General features: G+C 43.2%; 1 protein-coding gene across 1 annotated transcript in view; it reads left to right on the top strand.

The window, feature by feature from the left end:
- LOC125024372 (trichohyalin-like) overlaps nucleotides 1–21,566 on the top strand; it is a 99,108-nt gene extending 77,542 nt beyond the window's left edge. The window contains exons 22-27 of the mRNA XM_047612093.1: nucleotides 8,443–8,552; nucleotides 9,862–9,936; nucleotides 10,589–10,682; nucleotides 10,785–10,825; nucleotides 17,046–17,148; nucleotides 20,307–21,566. Of these exons, the coding sequence (XP_047468049.1) occupies nucleotides 8,443–8,552; nucleotides 9,862–9,936; nucleotides 10,589–10,682; nucleotides 10,785–10,825; nucleotides 17,046–17,148; nucleotides 20,307–20,522 (639 nt within the window). The 3' untranslated portion in view covers nucleotides 20,523–21,566. The remainder of the gene's footprint in view (nucleotides 1–8,442; nucleotides 8,553–9,861; nucleotides 9,937–10,588; nucleotides 10,683–10,784; nucleotides 10,826–17,045; nucleotides 17,149–20,306) is intronic.
- Nucleotides 21,567–21,885: the final 319 nt, after the last annotated feature.

The following is a 21,885-nucleotide window of genomic DNA, read 5'->3' as shown; positions in this document are numbered from 1 at the left end:
AAGTAATGATGTTATCGGGCATAACATTATGACCACCTCCCTGATATTTTGTTGGTTTTGCGCCTCCAAAACAGTTGTGACTCATCGGAGAATGGACGTGGTCCTTCTTAGGGTGTCTGGTAACAAAATGTTGTTAGTGGGGGTCTTTGGGTCATATGGGTTGAGGGGAGGGGTCTCTGTGGACCATCCCAAAGATATTTAATCAGTTTGGATCTAGCGAATCTGGAGACCAGGTCAACACCCTTTGTTGTTTTTCATGTTTTTTTGGTTGTTTCTAAACAGTTTTGTGTGTGTGTCTGTGTCAGCCTTCAAGGAGTGTAAATGCTATGAGGTGAGGGTTCCTTGTCTGGTCTAGGTGGATGCTACATGTCTAAGTAACATCCACATGAATACCAGAATAATACCAAAAGCTGTCCAGTACATTGTATTGTCACAAGTGTTTCACTGCTATTTATTTCTCCTGGTTTTAATGTTGTGGCTGATCGGTGCATATGTAAATAGAAAAAAAGAACAACATTGAATGACTTCTCTTTCTCTTGTATCATTTTATCTGTTTGTTTTCTAGCACCATGTGTTGAGTGGACCTTTTTTGGATTGTGACGTATTGCATTTCTTGTTTACGTCTCAAACAGCCCAAAATAGCTCTGTTGGAACCGACTTTCGGCGTCTTAAGTGAGCTTTTATTTGTAATGTGGCTTTGCGTGTCCACCTTGCAAACACGAGCGTGTAATATTTTTAATCTCGGCCGTTGGAGCCAGTCATTGCTGTTCACCGATGCCACTCATTATGCATGATAGAAGCCTCGGGCCTGGCCTAATTAGCTTAGAATGACCTGCACTAGATCACAATTTTCACACACACACACACACACACACTCAGGTATGATGACGGTGAAATGAGGACAGACAAATGAAGCTCATTTGTTTAGTTGATGGATAAAGAGAAGTGGTCCAATTGTCTGACTGTTAAACCATAGAATGGACTTTGTGTTTGCTCAGCGCGCGCGTGCGTGTGCGTCCCATCACCATCCCGCACAGCTCATTAAACTACAGCGCCGTAATTCATTCGAGAGATGGAACGGACAATCGAGCAGTCCTGCTAACCACGTTTTTCTGTCACCTTGTCTCTATAACTTATTCGTTGTCCTTCTTCGCTGTCACACAGTGTTTTTCTTTGTCAAAGAAAACTCCTCGGTCCTGAGCAGCGAAGCAGATGCATGAACTCATTAACTATGACTCAGTCCTGTGTGCGGAGGTTCATGGAAGCAAGACATGGCAACACAAGTTTACTTTCACAAAGGAAGGAAGAGGATGAGAGAACATGTGAAATGCAAGGTTATCTCTGTCTCCTCTCTGGCACGTTTAGTTTAGTTTTATGGATAAACTATTGGATTACTAAAATGTTCTGCTGCTAGTGTTCAAAATATGTGTTTACTTTGTTGGTTTTTCCATGGGAGATCCATATCAGTCCTTGGTCACTGGAAAAAAAAAAAAAAGAGTGGCAATGATTTCTTTTACTGAATGAGTGTCTTAATTACTTACAGCAGAAATGCTGTTATTGTAATTATCCAAGGTTAACATCTACTGGCTTTAGCTGCAAGTATTTCTCTGCTTCATTCCTCTCCAGTGATTTCAAAATATCGTAGTAGTATCACGTTATTCAATGCCATTATCAGTCTCAGAACAGAAGAATTAATGGTAATTAACTTAAACTGATATGATTAATGATAAAATAAAAAAAAAGCTCTTTTTCAATTCAACACTTTGGCACAAAACTCTATTCTCTTATTTTATAAGATTACTCACATCTCATAAAAATGTTTGCGTCTCAGGGGAAATGTAAGGTTTGACCATGATACTTATTATATATAATTATTATATATAAATCCATTGAACATCTAATTATGGCTTTTTTTCCAAAACTGAGATGGTAAAAAAAAGAAAAAAACACACACACACATACATACATACTTAAATATGGGGGTGCTGCATAAGACTATGCTCAGTCAGGACAGAACAACACACAACTAAGACAGCTCTACATAAAGTGCTAACAAAGGCATTGTACTGGACTGGAAGTTGACTTTCCATCTTTTGTTCAATAATCTTGACGCGCTTTGTCAATCTCCAGAATTATATTATTGTTATGTTAAAGACTGGGTACAGTTTGATGTTACACCGTGTTGTCACCCATTGGATTCTGAACCTTGACAATGAAGCCCGAAGTGGGTGGGGCCTGCGGTCGCGATATTGGGTAAGCTTTATTCCGCCCACATTCGGATACTCCAAATATGGACATGGGGATCATGTTGGGGCGGAGCTAAAGCAGCCTGAACATTGAGACCCGCCCTCCTTACTCTCCGCTACCTGTCTCAAAGCGGGAACGCCCTTAATTATGTACAGTTTTAAACCTTAATAAAAAATAAACGATTGAATTAGAAGAAGAATTCACCTCCCGTACAGTTGAATAGCGAAATACACTATTGAAACCAAAATAATTTTTTGTGTCGGGCTGTAAACATGTTTAATATTGCTGTGAAGTTGGACTTTTTAACATGCCCACCCATCACACCCATCAGCCACAACATTAAAACCACCAAGAGGAGAGGTAAATAACACAGAGCATCTCATGACAATGAAATGTTCTGCTGGGAAATGTATGGACCTGGCATTCCTGTAGATGAGATATGATAGACATGAATCACCCACCTAGACCAGACGAGGAGCCCCCACCCCATAGAAATGACACTCAGTGACACAGTATGAACAAGGTGGTCACAATGTTATGTCTGATGGATTTATATTAAAGCAACAGCACAAGACTTATATATAAACCATTGTCTGTTACATTTAAGCCCTTGTCAAACATGTTCACAAAATGCTCATTAACTAATCAGAGCCAGGTTAATGTCTCTGTGATGTACATTGCTGTGCTGACATACTGGTGGCAACATACAGTGTGTTACATCTAACGACAGTGACTGGTTTGCAAGAGGTGAGGAGGGGAGTGAGCGTTCCTAACAGCAGTTAGGTATTTGGGAAGTTACCAATGTAATTGAGGTTCTGTGAATTTGCTGCCTCCGGCCGTTAGAGAATATGGGAAGGGTGCAACAAAAATTTCTGGTTTTCCAAATGAAGAAAACAAAAGTAAGTAAACGTCGCACTCATCAACGGTGTTGACAGTGTTTGTGTTATTGCTCTTGCTGCCAGAAGGAGAATGCAATAGTTTTACTCTGTAGCTTTGATGGAACTTGGTGTAATACATTTTTTTTCTGGACCTTTAATCCATGTTTAGAAATACTTGGTGCAGTTCCCTGTACAGATTAAAATAACACCTACAACCATCCCCTCGTGATGCGAGGAAAATCTGCGCCGTCCAATAACGGCTTCCAATATCACAACCGTGATATGACCAGCAATAAATAAGGAAATATTGAAGTGTGCCCACATTTTATCTCGCTCTTCTTTCATCAGTGATTCCGCTAGGTGACCTCACAGCCTCCTCCGAACCGGCTGTTAATCTGAGGGTGGATGAGTAGATGATTGCTAGCTGGCTTCCTGTGATTGGCCGAATGGTCCCGTGTTTCCAGGGCTATACCTCACGGGTCAAACGTTCACATTCGCAGAGTGTTAAAGCGGGGCGAGTGTAAATAGAATTATGTTCGCATTCATCACATTTCGGGCGGTTTTGTGTGCGGCGTGTTTATTGTGCCCGTTCGTATCGCCTTTTTTAATGAAAGCGCAATTTATTGGTGTCCACCACTTTAGATTGGGTGACTTCATCTAGTCGAGAAGTGCTTGAGAAAGTTCTGCCAAGGCTTGTAATGTAGCTGCGCTCACGCCGGCTAGATGCAAGATAGGGGATTTCACTAATGGCAGCCGCTGATAAACAACCCAGCAGCATGCGTAGGAGAGTGTGTGATGAATCGGGGAAAGGAGTCAGGCCATGCAGCAGCAGACGAAGGTAATTAAAGAAGCCATCATCAGCATCATTAATATGCTAGATCTGCTGTGGCCCACTGACTAGTCTAATGGAGAACATGTCATCATCGTCACCATTAGGGAGAGTGGGACACACATAAACACATGCACACGCTGTCTTAATGTTGGGTCACGCCATGATTACCACCATTAAGTCTAGAGTGAGAAGACCTGCTTAGAAAGCCTCATTCTCTTTTGCCTTCGCACGTGCACACATAACGTCGCGCGCACACGCGCGCGCGCTTGTCGATCTTTAATTCAGACCATGCGAGTGATAAGTATGCATATTTAAGTGATGTCAGGCCTGTTGGGTCTTTTAATTAGACAGAATGAATGAATGTTTTATAAAAACGTGTTTAACAATAAATGTGTTCATTAATTTGATGAGAGGATGTGCTCTGATGAGCTGAGTGGAACAGAGTAATGGCTCTTATTCAGCTCGCCGGGTCTGATGGCGGTGGAAGCAACAGCTCGGTTATCTGTTTCTGATTTTATACCCATTTTCTCGTTCCTCTCGTTACCAAGAAAGTCAGCTTTGAATTATGTTTATCCCTTGACCTTGGACGGTTTGGTCTGTTTTAGTGAAAATGCACTTTTGTCCTGTACCGCTAATGTGCAATGTGATACCAGTCCAGGGCTCTGTGGAGAATAGAAAAGATGGAAAATCCATTAACTGCTGAAGTCCCCACAATCATTCTCTCTTTTTTTTTCTGTCTGCAGGTTTTTTTTTTGTTTTTTTTTTCTTCGTCATGACAGTTCATTCAAATGTATAAGTTCAGTAGAAAAAAAAAAAAGAAAAGAAAGTTCATCTTGTATCTATTGGCAATAAAGAGCGTGGGCTGGTCAGCTCAGTCTTATTTTGATAGAATATATCACGGTGATAACTAGTGGTTCAGCGGCTGGAACGCCTCAAATCCTTCACCGGCACCGCAGTAGTCAACTCGCAGTGCGCAGCGTACAGCTGAAAGGACAAGTGGTATCACCAAACTTGGTTATAAATGCATTTTGTTGCCCCTTTTAGCCCCCATCATCTGCTAAAATATTTGTGCAACAAAACCAATCTAAATGTTAAGCAGGTATGCTACTTTACTCCCCCCCCTCCCCGTTTTGCAATCGCACCTCCTTGTCCTTTTCCCTTTTTCTCTAAATGTCTGTCGTTTTCTCTCTCTCTGTCTCTTACACACACACACACTCTCCCCCCCTTTCTCACACACCCTTTCACTGCCTCCCTTGACACTGGTGGAAACAGAGTGATGATGTGTAATTTAGTCCTAATCACAACATCAGACTTGTGCTGCGATTTGCATCCCTCCACCAGCCGAGCCAGTCAGACAGTCAGGAGGGAGATGTTAATGTGAGACCACAGGTAATTACTGTCATTACAGCATGTTGCAGATTCTGCCAGTGTGTGTGTGTGTGTGTAGTCTTGTGGAGGTGTTGCTTTGTCAGTGAGGTTGCTTTTTTTCTTCTTTTCTTTTTTTTTGAGCTTTTGAATGCTATGTTTTGATATTTCTGTGTATATAATTAATATTAGTGATTTAATATGGGGTTTGGCCATTAAGTTATCAACTGAACTTCCTGCACATGAATGAGCGTCAATGCACGAGGCAAAACAGAAATAAAATCACAAACAGCGGGGGACTTCGCAATATTTTTTCCAGCGCTGATAAATGTAATTACAATTGATACCCCGACTCACTTCATTCTTCACAATTGAATGATTTGCTGGAAGTAATTGCATTTTTTTATCCCGGAGTTTTTCTCCATTGCTTATTTGTTAAAATGCATCTCTTCCTTAATCCAAATGTAAATGTGGAAGCGTAATTCTTCAGCGTGTAAAGACATTTGAATTATTGATTATGTGTCATCTTGACAGCTAACTTTCACATCGAAGGGAGCCCGCTCGCTTGTGTTGGGAGATCAGTCTCTCCTTGAAGTGCGACATTATTTCACATGATGTATTTCTGTACAACCAGAGTTGCAAAAAGTATGAACTGTAAACATAAAGGCCAGCACCGGTACTGAGTCAAACAAACAAAAGAAGCAAAGCACAAAGAAAAAAGTGCTTAAAGACTTTAAAAACAGAAAATGTTGGGTGCAGCCTCAGACTACAGAGTTTTAGGCCTTTGATCGGTAAATTCGCTTCTCCCGTCGTTCGGCAGAGAAATCCATGGTGGATCTTGGCTCAGCCCAGATTATCTGGCAGTATGAATGTTAGCAGATCTACTTGTAAACCTCCCAAACCACTTGCAGCATCACTGACATTGCCCAGATTAAAAACGAACATATTTGTTATTACAATTCAAAATCTGTATGATTATATCTGTACTTTCACAGTTACCAATGAGCTTTGATGCTTTCAAGTGCAGTAAAACTTCTACGGTAGCTCCCTTAGCTAATGTCAGCTAGAATACTGCCATCCACCTCACACTTAATGAGAATCTTCACAGATTTTTTTCTCTATAATCTCAAACTTCCACATTCTAAAAGATTTGAAAATACTAGTGTAAGAGGGACTAACGGATCACAAGGCTGAACAAGTCCTTAAAAACGGGAAATGTAGCATTCTGCTTTGTTTTCTTTCTCTCAGTCAAAGTATTCCAAAGTCACTCCAAATTCCTCAGCTTTTTGTTAGTCTTCTTTTGGATCCAGCGTCGGTTTGCAAACCAACACGCAAGTGCATCAGAGCCACCTACCTGAGCGGAGTGTGAATCGGCAGATTTACAGCAAGTTGTTTTGCAAGTTGTCTCCCCTGTGCGATCATGTGAGGCCTGAACGCTCCTTGATGTGGCAGAAAAAACTACATAGACCTTGTTATTATTTTCAAATCCTCAAGTGTGTCCTGAATCTTGATTTCCATTATTGAGAAGGATTTTAAAACTATTATAGTTCCAGAGTTTGAATGCTGCCATCTCTCTAATCCGGGCTGATTCTGAGGATGACCAGAACCAAGCGTGCGGTTGTAGGAGGTCCCAGAGACGAGTTGAGACCTTGTTATTTGGGAGCAAACAATAGAACTGGTTAGCTTAGTTAGCGGTACATTCTATTTGGCGACGATTCTGTGCAAAAGACTGCAAAAGAAACCAGATGTGTTGTCTTGTCTGCGGTTCTACGTATTCCTCCTGTAGTATAACAAAATTTTGAAGTAGGCAACTTTTGAACTGGTTGCTCAGTCTGTAGCCCAGGGCTGATGTGCTTCAGACTTTAAAGTATGACTTCAGTTAGGTAAAGTTATAAATAACTTAAACACTTTTGACCTCAGGCAACTAAAAGCATGTTGTGTGCACTTTCACACCGACTGAATTCGCGAGCAACAGTCCTGTAGCCCATTTGCGATACACACCGTTCAGACGCCAACAAAAGGAAAACAGACGCCGAGTTGCGAGGCTACACGAACACCACAGACAGTTCTTCTGTTTTATTTTCAATCTTGATCATTTCCCCCGTTAGTTTGTGCTCTCATGCAATCCGGCGTGCTTTTTAGATACGCATCGCAGTTGGCAAAACAGGTTGGCGTATGCACGATGTTGAAAATACACGCGCTGAGACAGACACACATGCGGACCGTACATGATTAATCTCGCACCGGCAGTTGATATTTTGGCATTTTAGGTTCATCATTTGACATTTTTCTATACTTAAATCGCGGCCCGCATATTGGAAACTTTTTCTGTGTTTGCCCAAGTCTTTGTGGGGAAGATGGTATGGTATATCAAGGTGTTTCTATGGCGATAAGGGGTAATATGTCAGGGTCCCCAGAGTTTAGGCCTGGAAAGGTCCTGACTGATAAGCAGAATGAAAAAGTCAGCAGTTTGGCCAGTGCCATCCAGTGCCTGTTTTCACCCCACACCCATCGCTTTTCCCTTTCACCAATCTGCAGGCAGCTCCTGCCCGCTCTCTCCCCCATCCTCCATCTCTCCTCCTTTCCTGCTTAATACCTCACCTTGGTATTATATACCTGCGTCTGCAAATGCCATCTCTTTCATCCCCCATTATTCTCCATTTACCTAATTTTTCTCCCGTGTTGCCATTATGCTCTATTTTTGACATTTATTTTCCGCCTTTCAGTGCTTCCCCTCTATTAGAGCATCACTTATGCCCATTTTACCTTTCTTTAATCACACCTTTGGCCTCTTCCACCTCACATTCATACCCAATATGATGTGTGGGTGTGGGTGTGTGTGTGTGAGTGACATGGGAAAGAGACTAAAACCCCATTTAAATGTGTAAAAACAGCGTATAATGCTAATGTTTTTGTTTCACAGGAGACTATCTCCAGACACAAACCTGTGTTTGAATTAAAGCACATGACAACGTGGATGGAGTTAACTCTGCTCTCTTTCAGGGCGGTCGCGCCACTATCCCAGTCAATAAAGAGAGAAACCTGAAAGGAGAACCCCTTTGTGTGGTCGGCGTCTGAAATACAACTTAATGATGCATCGTGCTTCCTTATGTATCGCAGGTGAACGTGCTCCGAGCCGAGCTGGAGGGAACACGATCTGACAGTGCGAACCTTCGCCGTGAGAGCCAGCTGGTCATGACTAAAGTCAGCGTTTGGATCTCTGAACAAAAGTATGAGCACCTAGCATGTCTCCTTACATGAACTCAGAAATTAGGTCATTAACATTCAGTTGGGTTATTATGAGTATATATGTTCCTCTGTGGGGTCAACAACCAGAAAATAGATCAAAAACATAATTTATTAAATATTCAACATAAACATTGGGGCTTTAAACTGATATATTGTATTTTGTATATGTATATGTTTTGTATATATCATATGAAATATTTATTCAGGATTGCTGGTATTATTTATGATTTTATTCTAAATTTACATTTTGAACTTTACTCTAAGGAATATGAGAGTGAACAAATCTGCTTATCAGCCACAACATTAAAATCACTGACAGAATAAGTAAGTAACATTAACCATCAATTCAGTGCAAAGAAAACCTTTGGACCTGGCATTCATGTGGATGTTACGTAGATGTCCCATATATTATGTACATGTACCACCCACCTAGACCAGACCAGACACCCACACCCCAGAGCAACGACACTCCTTGATGGCAGCAGTCATCCCCAACAGGACACAGGCAAAAAAAAAAAAAAGACACGTTAGAAACAACTTAAAAACAAGGTATTGACCTGGTCTCCAAATTCTGTGGGATGATCCACAGAGGCCCCTCCCCTCAACCCAGAGACCCCCACTAAAAACCTCCTGTGGCCAGACACCACACTCAGAAGGCCCGTGTCCGTTCTCTGATGAGTCACATCGGTTTTTGAGGCACCAGGAGGACCAACACAACATGAGGAAGGTGGTTATAATGTTATGCCTGGTCTGTGTATGGTGTCATTATTGTAACGATCCAACACAATGACAATGATAGTCTCCAGATCAACCTCAAAGGTACCGGATGTTCAGAAAAGGAGGGCTCGCTGTAAACCAGCAGGTGGTTTTTGGGACTTAACTTACTAAGTTCACATTCAGCCTAGATGCATCTAACGTCTTGTCGAGATAACCATCTGGCAGGGCTTTGAAGTTCCACTGGCCTTTCAAAAACACCCTTTTCTTTATTCATTTCTGCTCAGGGAGGCGTGTGTCTGCTTGCCATCCACACTTTTCCTACCGCATCTCCTCCCGATTTGTGAGGGTCAAATCACAGAACACAAAGAGAAGAGAACATGTTCACGGGGAATCAAAACCATTAATGACGTTCATCATCTTGACAGCAATAATAAATGTATAAAGAAATAATAGTATAGTTTTTCTTTTTCTTTAAGTGTCTTTTATCTTGGAAAAACAGAACATAACAAAAAACTTAATTCCACCATTGTCTCTTGTAGGTTAAGGTAACTTAAATGTGCCTCCCTCTTTCAGAGCTTCTAATGAGAACCTCATTGCTCAGCTGAAGGCCCAAAACAAGGTGCTGCTCATCGTCACTGAAGAGAAAGAGTGAGTATGTCTGTCTGAGTGACTCTCCCGACCCCGAGCAGCGTTTGTGATTAAGAAAGATGACTAAAGATGGTGTGAGCATGTGTCTGACAGACTCACACCTGACAGTCTTTCTGCATGTCTGCATCATTGTGACTCACACACACACACGCACACAGTTACATATTCCTCTTACCAGAGATCAAAGCTGTCTAGCCATCTCCTGTTACCCCCCCCCCACCCCCCCACACCCCACCCCCTACAGTGCCATGCATCCCTCACTCCCGTCCTTACAGCAGCCCAACCCTCTTTGCCTCTTCCTCAGTCTTTCTTTTCTGTGTGTTTCCTTTTTATTTTCACCATGGTACAAAAAAAAAAAAAAAAATCCTGAAAGGAATAGCCACAAGCCATAACTGGCCATGCAACAAGAATTTCATTATAACAGACAATGATGTGTGTGCGTTTGCGTGTCGGGAGATTATGCCTGAACTGCTAGTTTAAGGCCCGGGAAGAGAGGAATGCGCGCGGCATTGCTGTTGTGTGTCAGAACATTTTGTCTGCCATGTTAACAAGAGTCTCTTGATGATAATAGGTGTCTGGCGTTCCCTGTGTCTGCCTCTCTATGTATATTTCTCTGTTTAACTCCGTCTCTGCATCTTCCTCCCTTTGTCAGACATCTTCTGGAGGCTAATGACACGCTGAAGGCGGAGGTAGAGAGACTGAAAGAGGCGTCGGATGAGAGGGAGAGAGACGCGGAGCGCTTCAAGGTGAACAAGTGCAGAGTGGAAAAGCAATGAACTACAAATGGGGAGAGACAAAAGAGAGTCGATCACAAACAGGTTTGTTTTTCATTTCATAATTGTTTGCAGGCCCAGATTCGAGACAGGGGCATCCGGCAAGACGGGAAAACGTGAGTCATGTGCGCGCGCGCGTGTGTGTGTGTGTGTGTGTGTGTGTGTGTGTCTCTGAGCGTGTGTGACCGTACATTTAAACGCATACATTTGCGCGCATTCACCAGCTGATCAAAGTTTAGCATTCACGCCCAAGAATAACGTTGCCCACCATGATTCGCTCTTTCACACACAATCTAGCCCGAACAAAGCTGATGATGATAATAACAGCAGGAGTGCCAAGTTGTGAATGAAACACCCTGTGGGCCTGGCCACCTGTGCATACTTGTGTGTGTGTGTGTGTGTGTGTGTGTGTGTGTGTGTGTGTGTGTGTGTGTGTGCGTGCGTGCGTGCGTGCGTGCGTGCGTGCGTGTTATTTCTCTCCTTCAGTCTGAATACGTTATTCACGCTGGGCCTTTAACATTGATTACACTCCAATCAAGTACCCATCCTCTCCTGCTTGCCACCCCCATGGCTGTCAAATAGCATTCATCAATAGAGTGGAGATATATTTATTATGTTCATTAAGGCAATGAAAATGAATGTGGCACAGATGGGATTGGGTGTGGGCTGGAAGTGAGAAAGGAGGGTGCGCTCGTGTGGGTGAGGGTGTTCGAGGGGGCACCTGCCTGCAGCAGCGCTCCCCATACGCCAAGTGTGACCCCCACCCCCACCCCACCACCACCCCCACCCCACACACACACTCCCCAAGGTCTCCCTCATTAACAACCTCACCCCGTTTTACAGACGTGCGTTCCCGCCGCACCCCTCCCCTAACAAACCACCAGCCTCTGTTTCCAAAACGGATCAGATTTGTTTTGACTGGGGTAGGTTTTTCCAATGCTATTCAAAGCTGTCACTCATTTTAATGATATCATTAAGGGGCCGCGACAGAAAGATGAATCGCTTTTCTTTGTCTTTCCCTCATAATTGCGAATGAGCAAGAGAGGGGGACAGAGCGGGAGAGGCAGTTCATATAGACGTATGCATAAGAGAGGTTTTGATTGAGCGAATATAATAACATGGAACGAGATAAAAACAGTGAATGAAAGCCTCTTCTATAGTGTCTCCTCATCCATTCTCCCTTCTTTCTTTTTTCCTGCCGTTTCTTTATTATGAGGATTCCTAATTTATTTCATTTCATTATTACAACCCCCCCCCCCACACACACACACACACACACACCTACCAATCTACCAAAAAAAAAAAAAAACGCCATATATATGAAAATTATACATCTATAAGGCAGCAGATCCGTCATGATATCTGCATGGCAGCCTTATAGATTCAGTGTATAAATCTCATTACTGGTGGCAAAGGGGATATCTTAACAGTGTCACTATCACTGACAGCAACCAACACGGCGTGAAGGTTTTGTCATTAGATATGCCTTTATTAAAGAAAGTCACCCTGATTATCTGACCTACTGTTCCAAGGTGTTTTCCGAGCAAAAGGCTTCGCATTGCAAATGGCATTTTGTACAAATAAAGGTAACATAAACGTCAGGACAAGATGAAGGGAGTAGATAGAAATGACTTTAGATTGATAAAAATATATATATATATATATATGTGGCTCAAAATTAAAATGTCCGGATTATGCATCTTCTCGTTGGGCCTTGTGTAACACTGTTGCTGCAGTTTGTATATATATAGCATATACTAATACATTTGAGCAAACTATTCCACCACAATTGCTTAAAGATGCATCTCCACATGTCAGCCGCCCCCCAAGCTAAGAATCTACGCCATAACAAATAGGACAAGCAAGGCCTGGATAAGATCTGGAGCTCACAGTTTGGTTTAGTTTAGTTAGAGCTTTTTTATATATATATATATATATACATATAAAGTGAGCTCCGGCTGTTTCATCAGAAAGTCTTCATAAGAGTAAAAAAAAAATAAATAAATAAAAATTACTATAACTGTGTGTTCTAGATCCGGTAATCCTCCGCAGCAGTTGGAGTTGCGCAGTTGTGACAGAGTGACAGATGTTCAAATATAATGTTTTTTTTTTTTTTCTCAACACTTCAAGGGTTTCTAGTTCATGTCGGCTCAGAAGCCGAGGTACACCTTGGAAACAGTAGTAAAAGGACAATCTCATGGTGGGAATATAGCCCTGGAAGTAGAACGGGTAGTTCCTGGACCATAGGTCTTGAACAGGGGGTCCGCGACCCCTAGTGGATCTGCGGAGGTACTGCAGGGGAGAGTCGCAAAATCTTTGGTTGATTGGACCCTTTTTATATTTTTTTTTTCATTCCCCCCACAAATTATAATTTGCTTTAATACACATTAACATGAATCTAACATATTTTAGTATAGAGATGGCTTAATATTGAATGCAACATGATAATAATAATGTATATTTATAAATAGCACTAGGCCGAGTTTAATATAGAATACTTATATAGTAGGTAGGTAGGGGGTCTCTACTTAATCTCTCCATCAGTATGGGGGTCCTGGGTCTGGAAAACATTGAAGACCCCTGTCCTAGACCACTGAACACATTACTTACATTATACACATCGCTTGCTGTATGCTAGTAGTGTCTTGCATAGCAACACCATATACTATAAGTGCAGTCCATATGCCACAAGAGTCGTACTACAATAGCAGCACATTTTAGCTAATGAGCAAAAATGTCTTTCTCTCGTAATTACACGATTAATGCATTTCGCATGCCTAGGCATCAAATAAACTCCCTTTAAGAACCGCCCATGTGGCTTGCGCCTTTCTCCGGGATGCCATATGTAGTGTGTTATGTTTGGATGCAAGTTGACCCTGCTGTCCCTCCCCGTCTTTCCCCCAGAAATGTTTAAAGCTTCCAGTTTGTCAGTCTGCATTGTTCTTGCCAGAGAGCAGCATATGCAATATTCAGCTCTGAAATCAATCACGGAACAATATGTTACCGGCGTTTATACCCCAGTATCCAAATAATTGAATAATTTCACCTCAAGTTTATTAAATGATAGCATGGAATATGAAAATTGGCGTTCACGTCGAAATGCAGCGCGCAGTGAAAAGCATAGATTGATGCTGTTTGCTCTTGGCAGCGCTGACTCTCTGTGGCTGTCTGACACAGCCAGTCTGGGGGGAAGCGCTCATAAAGCATCAGGCTTCATCAGTCGCACCACTAACGATGTGCTTCCAATTAAGAGCACCCAGTGATCACAGCAGTGGATTTGTACAAACATACAGACTGAAGTGACAGCAAAAAAAAAAAAAAACAGAAAGAGGCGATAAGAGGGAGACTGTGTGAGAAGAGAGTCTTGCATAAAATTTACAGCGGAATGAGAGCAGTAAATAAGAAAGATGAGTGAGATTGGAGCAGGAGAGAAACCACGCAGTTTATTGGCTGGTTTAGAGAGCATGGCCGCTTGGCTTTGACACTAATGACTGTAATTATACACACACTGATTGGGTTAGGCCGCTAATTACACACAACCGTGTTTGCGTGTAAACACAGAAACACATGTTTACACAGGCGTCAAGCCAAGCATTCAGCGCATCGCTGCGTTCTCACATCGGGCGCATAAATCTCACACGGTTGTCTCTGCAGCGGTGATGATTCATGATCTGCTGAAGACCACATTACCATCAAGGAGGCGTTTAAATCATTTGAGGAATCTGTGTAGATGTGGCGCTTTGGCTTTTATGGAGCTGGCTTGTGTTTCAAGTTTATGCCTCCTGTTTTTCCTCCACTGTAGCGATGGAAACTCATGGAACTCAGCGTTTTAAACGGCATTTACAATTTCGAAGATCAAAGGAAATTTCAGCGTTTCTCTTATTAATGTTCTTTGTATCATCATTATGGTGTGAAATTAAAAGATCTGCAAAGGTCAGTTGCAATTATGTTCAGTTTCTAAATGTCATTTTCAGGAAATGAGTTTCCTTTAAAAAAAAATGCTTTACATTGGCTGAGCTAAATTAGTTAGTGGGCTAATAGGCAGCGACTCTTATTTTCTGTCAGATGAAGTATATATGGATTTTTTTTTTTTCATGTTTTCAAACTAATCGAAACCATTCGAGTTATCTGAATATTTATGTGACAGCTTTGTCGCCTGTCATTAACTTTTATGACTAAAAGTGATTGATTAGTGATTAATTGGACAAATTAATCACTTCCTGGAAAGCTTTAAGCTCCTTTAAGCTCCTTTAAGAGTTTTCCACTCATGAAGCGATTTGCTTGTCGCCTATCGCTATGCAGTTGACAATTTGGTCACCAGTGGTCGTTCCAGGCCCTGGTTGCCAAGGTAACCCCATTCATATATTTCCGACCTCAGTGAAACAAGTAGAATACAAAGATATCAACAGTGAACAATCACCCACTTTTCCTTGACTTCAAAGACAGGCCTTACACAGAGCATTATGAATAGGCAAGACCTGGCTGGGTTTAAAAAAAAAAAAAAAAAAGATTTTTCAATTCAAATTGATCTTCATTTGACAGATCTGAGTAGATCTGTTTTCAGATGCCTTGCAGGAACAAGAATCAACATTTGACCACATGTGGGCGAGATCCAAAACAAGTTCCAACTCTCAGATCAGGCTATTTTACAGAGAACAGATGGACCAAAGCAAAGCGATATATCAAAATCTGACAATTAGAGGTAAAATACTGTGTAATACTATACATCTCCTAAACCAGTGACAACATTAGTTTCATATGTATATATATATATATAAATCAGTAACTCTAAATGTATTGATGTAGAATTTAATCGAATCGAATCAAGACCTTGTGCACCAGAACTGAATCAATTTTGAAATCAATACTCTTCCCTTCCGTCTTTACCTTTGCTCCTTCTGAGTTTACCCGACACCTGAAGCTTTTTGTCAGCACGCTATATTGGATGGTTTCCTGACTGTCAAACTTCAGGGAACTCTGTTTTATTCGCTCTCAGTGATCATCGCCTCAGTTGCATGTTCTCAAAGTGGAGCCTGGGTCATCTTCCTACCCGCCCACTAGTCATTGCCAAAGGCTTTTCCCCGTCCGTAATTACCTCAACTCGCTAAATTCCATTAATATTTGACGGTTGGTTGTCGCCACATCACTAATAGACTCCTCCCATGTGCACACGCGCAAGAATTTCACCTTGGCTCTTCGCTAGCTGTTGTTTTTCTTCTGTTTTTATTTAAAATCCATATAAAAAGTCAGAAGAGAAAGCTGCCGGTCGGTTGTCGGGATAGTAGTGCGCCGCATTTTTATGTCGTGTTTATTTTGGTCTCTTATTTATTTAGTTGAGGTTTAGAATAGATTGCTGCAAATTCACCAATGAATTTCATAAACTTTTCCGACAAAACTGTCCATTTCCATGTTAGCGTTCCTCTTTCATGCGTCCCCTCGGATCTTAGATGTTTTAAATTGTGACTAATAAGGCCAAAAGTTTATGTGTGTGTGTGTGTGTGTGTGTCTATGTGTGTGCCCCCCCCCGCCCGCCCGCCCCCTCCCCTCAGCCACGGGAACAATGCTGCCATTTATTAGCGTTTCGATGAGCGCATACATCTTCTCAACTGAAGCAAAACGGGTCTGTCTTCCCATCCACTGCTCCTGATAGAAAATCCCAGCTTGCTCTTTTACAAGAAAATTAACATTGGGGAGGTACGGTGGTACTTTAATGGGCTAAGAAGTCTTCAATAAAGTATTTAGAAGGTTTTTTTCCCAATGCTAACTGGACAGGTTCACTGGGGCATGAAAGAAAGAGCGTAAAGCGGGGGCAGCAAGCTCTTCAGCCCGCACAGAGCACCATTATCCACCATCGTTAATTTAATAGACATTCCTTAGTCAGCCCTGGGTCTGAAGATAGGAGACCCTAACATTTGTTTGTCATTTTCCAAAACGGTTTTAATAAACAGTTAAAATCTTAAATGGCTTCTTGTAGTCTTAATGTTCCCTGGCTGCACTCGCGTTTGTTTTGTTTTTGTGTATTTTTTTTTCCCCATTTTATATGTCCTTTCTTATATAATTTAATGATTTCTGGAACCCATTTGCTCACCCATCTCTGAGTTTAGTAATAAGTTATAATGAAGATGGTTATAATGAAGGCGACGTACGCCAACTTCTTCATGCCCCAGATTTTTTAAGGACATTTCATTGAAAGGGTTTTGTCAGTTGAATTCATATCACATACAAAAAAAATAATAAAAAAATAAAAAGGAAGCTAGTTTTCTTAAACCACTACGGATGCTAAGACTACTTTAAGGAAGTTAATATCTCTCGTACGCGCGTGTGCTTGCGTTACAGCGCCGAAGAGAAGGGCTGCGTCGCTCTGAATCTCAGCAAAATCGAGGACATGCAGACCAGACTGCAAAGCAACCTGGAGGCCATCGGAATGCTAAATCAACAAGTAAGCACGCGCGCGCACACACACACACACACAACACAGGCACGCACGCAGACACACACCGGGTCCTGACAATCCTTTTACCCGACAGATACAAACATACACCCACACAACGGCCCACCTGCTGTTGAGCTCACACAGAAGAGGAAGCTTTCATGCGTCCAACTTCAAAAACACACGCGCACTTTACACAGAGGCGCACACAGACATCCATTTCCTCTTCCTACGATAAAAGTGAAAAAGTCGGCAGCGGGGTGGGGGTGCGGTGTGTGGTGTGGAGAAGTAGGGGAGGGGGGAGGGGGAGGGAGGGGAGCAATTCGTATCGGGAAAAAGCAGTGACGTTTCTTTCCACTGGTAAATGATTTCCCTTTCATGAAACTGAGAGAGAGATGTATATCAATACAGCCGCGCTGATCTCTCCATGACAGCGTAGGGAAATGGCCTGCTGTGATAAAACAATGTGGGGGGAAAAACACAGAGGAATATTCTCGGGAAATGCTGACATTTTTACTGTGTTGAACTTCACAAGAGTCAACAAATCACCAAAGGAGAGACGAATCAAAAGTACTCCTCAGCCCCCTCAGTTCTCCAAAACTCGAGGGCCTAGGGAACGGCTCACCCGACTTCTGTTAGTTTGTTGGAGTGGCCCGCTGATTGACGGGGTATGCGAAGAAAGCCGGTACTTATTGAAGTTTTGACGTAGTGTTGTTTCAGTAAAAAAAAAAAAAAAAAAGCAAATGACATTAGCTGCAGGTTTTAGGACTGAAGCAGGGGAGGAAGCAGACGAGAGAGAAAGAGGTGTTGTTGAACAGGTCAGGTGTGTAATAGCACCTCTTAATCTCTAGTGTGAATCATTACACACATCGATCCATCACGGACAATCCACTCGCACACAACATACAAGTGGAAAGGAGACGACGGGTTATATGCACTTCAGTGTCGGGAAAGTCACACGAATGCGTCTCTCAGAAATATCCGTAAAAAAAAAAAGAAATAAGTGACATGGTTAAAAATCTTGTCATCAGTCTTATTTAGTTATCGCCACAAGCTGGTTTAGTGCTGATGCCCCCTCACTCGGCCACAGATGCCGCGCAGAACGCACATGCAGACTGTCAGGCTAATTCCGTGCAAACGTTGGGGAAACGTCACACAAAGTGAACCGAGAGGAGACTCAGCGGAAAAAGGAGCGCAGATTCTTTCCGGGCCTGATTAGCATCAGGCTATTGCTCATCAGCCGACGTCCAGGTTGGTTCATGCGCACGTGCGGAGATGTAAAACACGTGGGTTCTGGCACAGCCTCGAGCGGGAGATGCGCAGGTGTTGTGTGAAACACTTTCAAAAAACAAAAACTTTTAATTTCAGTCGGGGCTCTCCCTTCGAAATGAGCCCAAACTCCATTCAAAAATGTAAATTTGCTCAAAGTTTGCTGTCTGTATTTAGCTTTTCCGTCTGAGTAATTTTCACCATTTGCATAAAAACCCTCGAACGGAAACCGAGCTGTGCAAATGGGGGAAAAAGAAAAAAAAAAAAGTGGAGGCACACGCTCCCGTGCCTGCGTCGGAAACCCCCCCCCCGTGTCTTTTTCCCTGTCTCCTTTCTTTCAGCCCCACTTAGACGCATCCTCGCATCCTTTTCATCCGAACATATGCGCGCGAGTTCACCCCGCTGTATGAGAAGGTTGAGGCGACAAGCTGTGATTTTTAATTTCACCCCCCCCGCACCCACCCACCCACCCCTCGCAATTAGAAAAGCATCCACAGCCACCGAAGACGAGGAAAATTAAACAGGTCCTTTTCTATATGCGGTTAATTATAAGTGTCAACCTCGGTGTTTTTCATCTAGAAACTCCATTGCTTTTGGCGTGACACAAAACGAACACATTTGTCAGATGTTTGCCTCGTCGAAGGCCGGTAAATACTCTGTAAGCGTCTTACGAGAGTTTTGACACATCGACGTGTCATTGGCTCCTCGAGGGTTAAGCCTAAGAGCCCCGGCTAGTATTTCAAGGCATCAGATGTAATACATTTGCTCAGATTTATTGAGCACGTGCGTGTGTGTGTGCGCGTGTGTGCATGTGTCGGGCGTCTGGACGGGTAATGTTAGCGGAACCGTCCGGAAATGTGTCTGTCTCATCTCCGTTTGTGTTTTTCTCTCTTCTTCACGCGCACGCACGCACACACACGCAGGCACGCGCGCACAGAAACACATATACACACTGTCATGGCCAGACATGTCAATGTGACATCATTCTTTAACCGCAGCTTTCACACACACACACACACGCAGGCGTGCTAAAAAGCAGATGTGGATGAGTGCAACTGTCATTACCCGACGTGTCTCTTTGTCTTTGCGTCCTTTAATTTCTTATTTTACTCTTCGTCAATGGCTAAAAATACATTATTTCAAATCTCCTGTTCGCTTTTATCTGCCTTATTACAATTTCGAGACTGGCACTTTTTGCATATAATTACCACTCTTTACGACGAATGCAAACGCCTTTTTTTTTTTTTTTGCATTTAAAGGCACTTTTTTTAACTCACGCTGCCTTTACCCAAATGTCCTTGTCGAAAAAAAAATAATAAATAAATAAAATAAAACACCCTCAATTTAGTCGGCCTGTAATTGTGTTTCAGGGAGCCCAATCATGTTGTGACGACGCGCGATTTGTTTTGTGTCACGGATGATTTTGTGTCAAATCGACCTCTAATGATCGCTCAAATTGGTTGTTTTCATGTAGAAATTTACACCGTCGCATGACTCCCACTTGCAGCCATTTCAAACTGTGCGCACAGTACACTCCTGAAAACACCAACCACCCCCCCTCCCCACCCACCCACCAACCCACCTCGCAATTTCCCATTTGCATTTCTGTTTCAACAGGCATGAAAGCAACTGTGAAAGATGAGTTAAGCACATAATGGAATGTCGGCTACTTGATGAGCGCGATAGCTGTTCATTTTTTTTTTGATGGCTGATATTTATTGGGCGACTTTGAATTAAGTTCCGTAATTTGGCTGATTTGAATAAAAGAGTGTGATGTTTTCCGGGTTTCGGGAGCTTTCCCTCGCCCCGGCTTTCTTTCGAAAAATAATCTCGATGTCTTTTGTCTGTCCTGCGCTGCGCACACGTCTCTCACGGCTCCTCCGTCTTCCCCTCTGCAGTTGAACGTCCTCAGCGTGGAGAACAAGAGGCTGCGTAGGAAGCTGGAGGAGGAGAGGTCCATGCGCAGACAAGTGGAGCGCCTGCTCCCACCTCCTCCCGCCTCTCAGCCCCGCCGCTCCGTCCACCCCCCTCCGCCGCTCCCTCAGCGGCCGCCCTCCTCCTCATCCGAGCCCGGGCCCTGTCACGGGGGGGGGGGGGAGCGGGCGGGATTCTGAGCGCCGCTGATGTAGGGAGGCCAGGTGAGTGCCAGGCTTTGGGTGAAGCGCTCCGGATCGGGCCGGCTGCCGAGCGCTCCGTCTCCGCCTTCCTGGAGGATTCCTGGTCTGGGAGGACAAGCAGGCATCTGGCCAAATGAAGCCCCCTGAAGACTTTGACCTGTCATGACTCTCCGACCTTCAGCTCCTCACCGGGGAGCGCACACGGGATGAGGTTAATGTCCTGCGGGTCAAAGTCAAGTCCCACGGTTCTTTTTCGCCCGAGGGGGGCTCCAGAACCAGCGGATGATGGAATTTCCTTAGCCGTATTTACATGGCGGCTACCAGTACACCGTGGACAGATTTATTCCAAGAAAATGTTCACATATAGAAATTATTTCACAGATTTAAAATCTGGCTGTCGATTCCTCAAAATGTTTGAGCACTCCCAGCAAACTTAGCGCGTAGCATTAGCCGTTACTCATTACAGATAATGACGTTGTTTTGCAACAAAAACCGTAGCACCAAGCACTAAAATATTCCTCACGTCGGCACTTATTTAAATATTTCCAACAGTTCTAATGAATTATAGTCATTTTAATTAAACTTGAAGGGGCAAATTAACTAAACCGAGCGAATGACTGAATGTAAAGTCTTCAGTTTTGCCGAGGAAATGCGTCTCACGCGCTTGGAGATGAGTGTTGCCTTGGATAAACGGGGCACATCATCAGGATCCGCAGACATGGCTCAGACGCTGATACAAATGGCAGTAACACAGCCTCTTGATTACCGCCGCAGCTGTGCGCCATGTGTCCCGCTCTGGTGCGGTGAACGCGGCTGTGTGTCGTTACTTGCGAGTGCATTAAATGTGTGTTTCTGTCTCCGTGAGCGCCTGCGGGCGAGCGTGCGCTCGGGTGATTGATTACATTCGTTGTTCGGTGTGTTGTTTTATATTATCTTTCACACTTTAAATACTATTTATTGATTCCGCTCCATCGCCGTGATTGAGCCGGTGTTGCGGCGGCGGCGGGAGAATAAAAGCGGATGCGTCCGCGAGCCGCTTCACGTGCCTCGTCGTTTTCATTTCGTGTGCCCAAAAATGTCTCATTTTTTGTCAGTTGGATACTTGTAAACTAACAATAGCCAGCGATGCTACCTGTTAGCATTTTATATCATCTGTGTGTAAAGTAATTTTGTAAATGGTTTAAAACGTGGTTCAGAAACAGGGATCACAGGAATATGTTTCCATGTGCCACCATCTACAGGTGAGTCAAGGTTCTTTGATGTCTGAGATGTTTGAACAAGAGCGGTGCTCATCCACACAAGTGGAGAGAAGCAGTAGACACATGCAAATATCTGAATTTATACACAGAGAGCACTATTA

This window comes from Mugil cephalus, chromosome 18 (assembly GCF_022458985.1).
Source record: "Mugil cephalus isolate CIBA_MC_2020 chromosome 18, CIBA_Mcephalus_1.1, whole genome shotgun sequence".
Classification (NCBI taxonomy): Eukaryota; Metazoa; Chordata; class Actinopteri; order Mugiliformes; family Mugilidae; genus Mugil; species Mugil cephalus.
The sequence above is the reverse complement of the archived record's forward strand: the minus strand, read 5'-3'. Positions and strand labels throughout refer to the sequence as shown.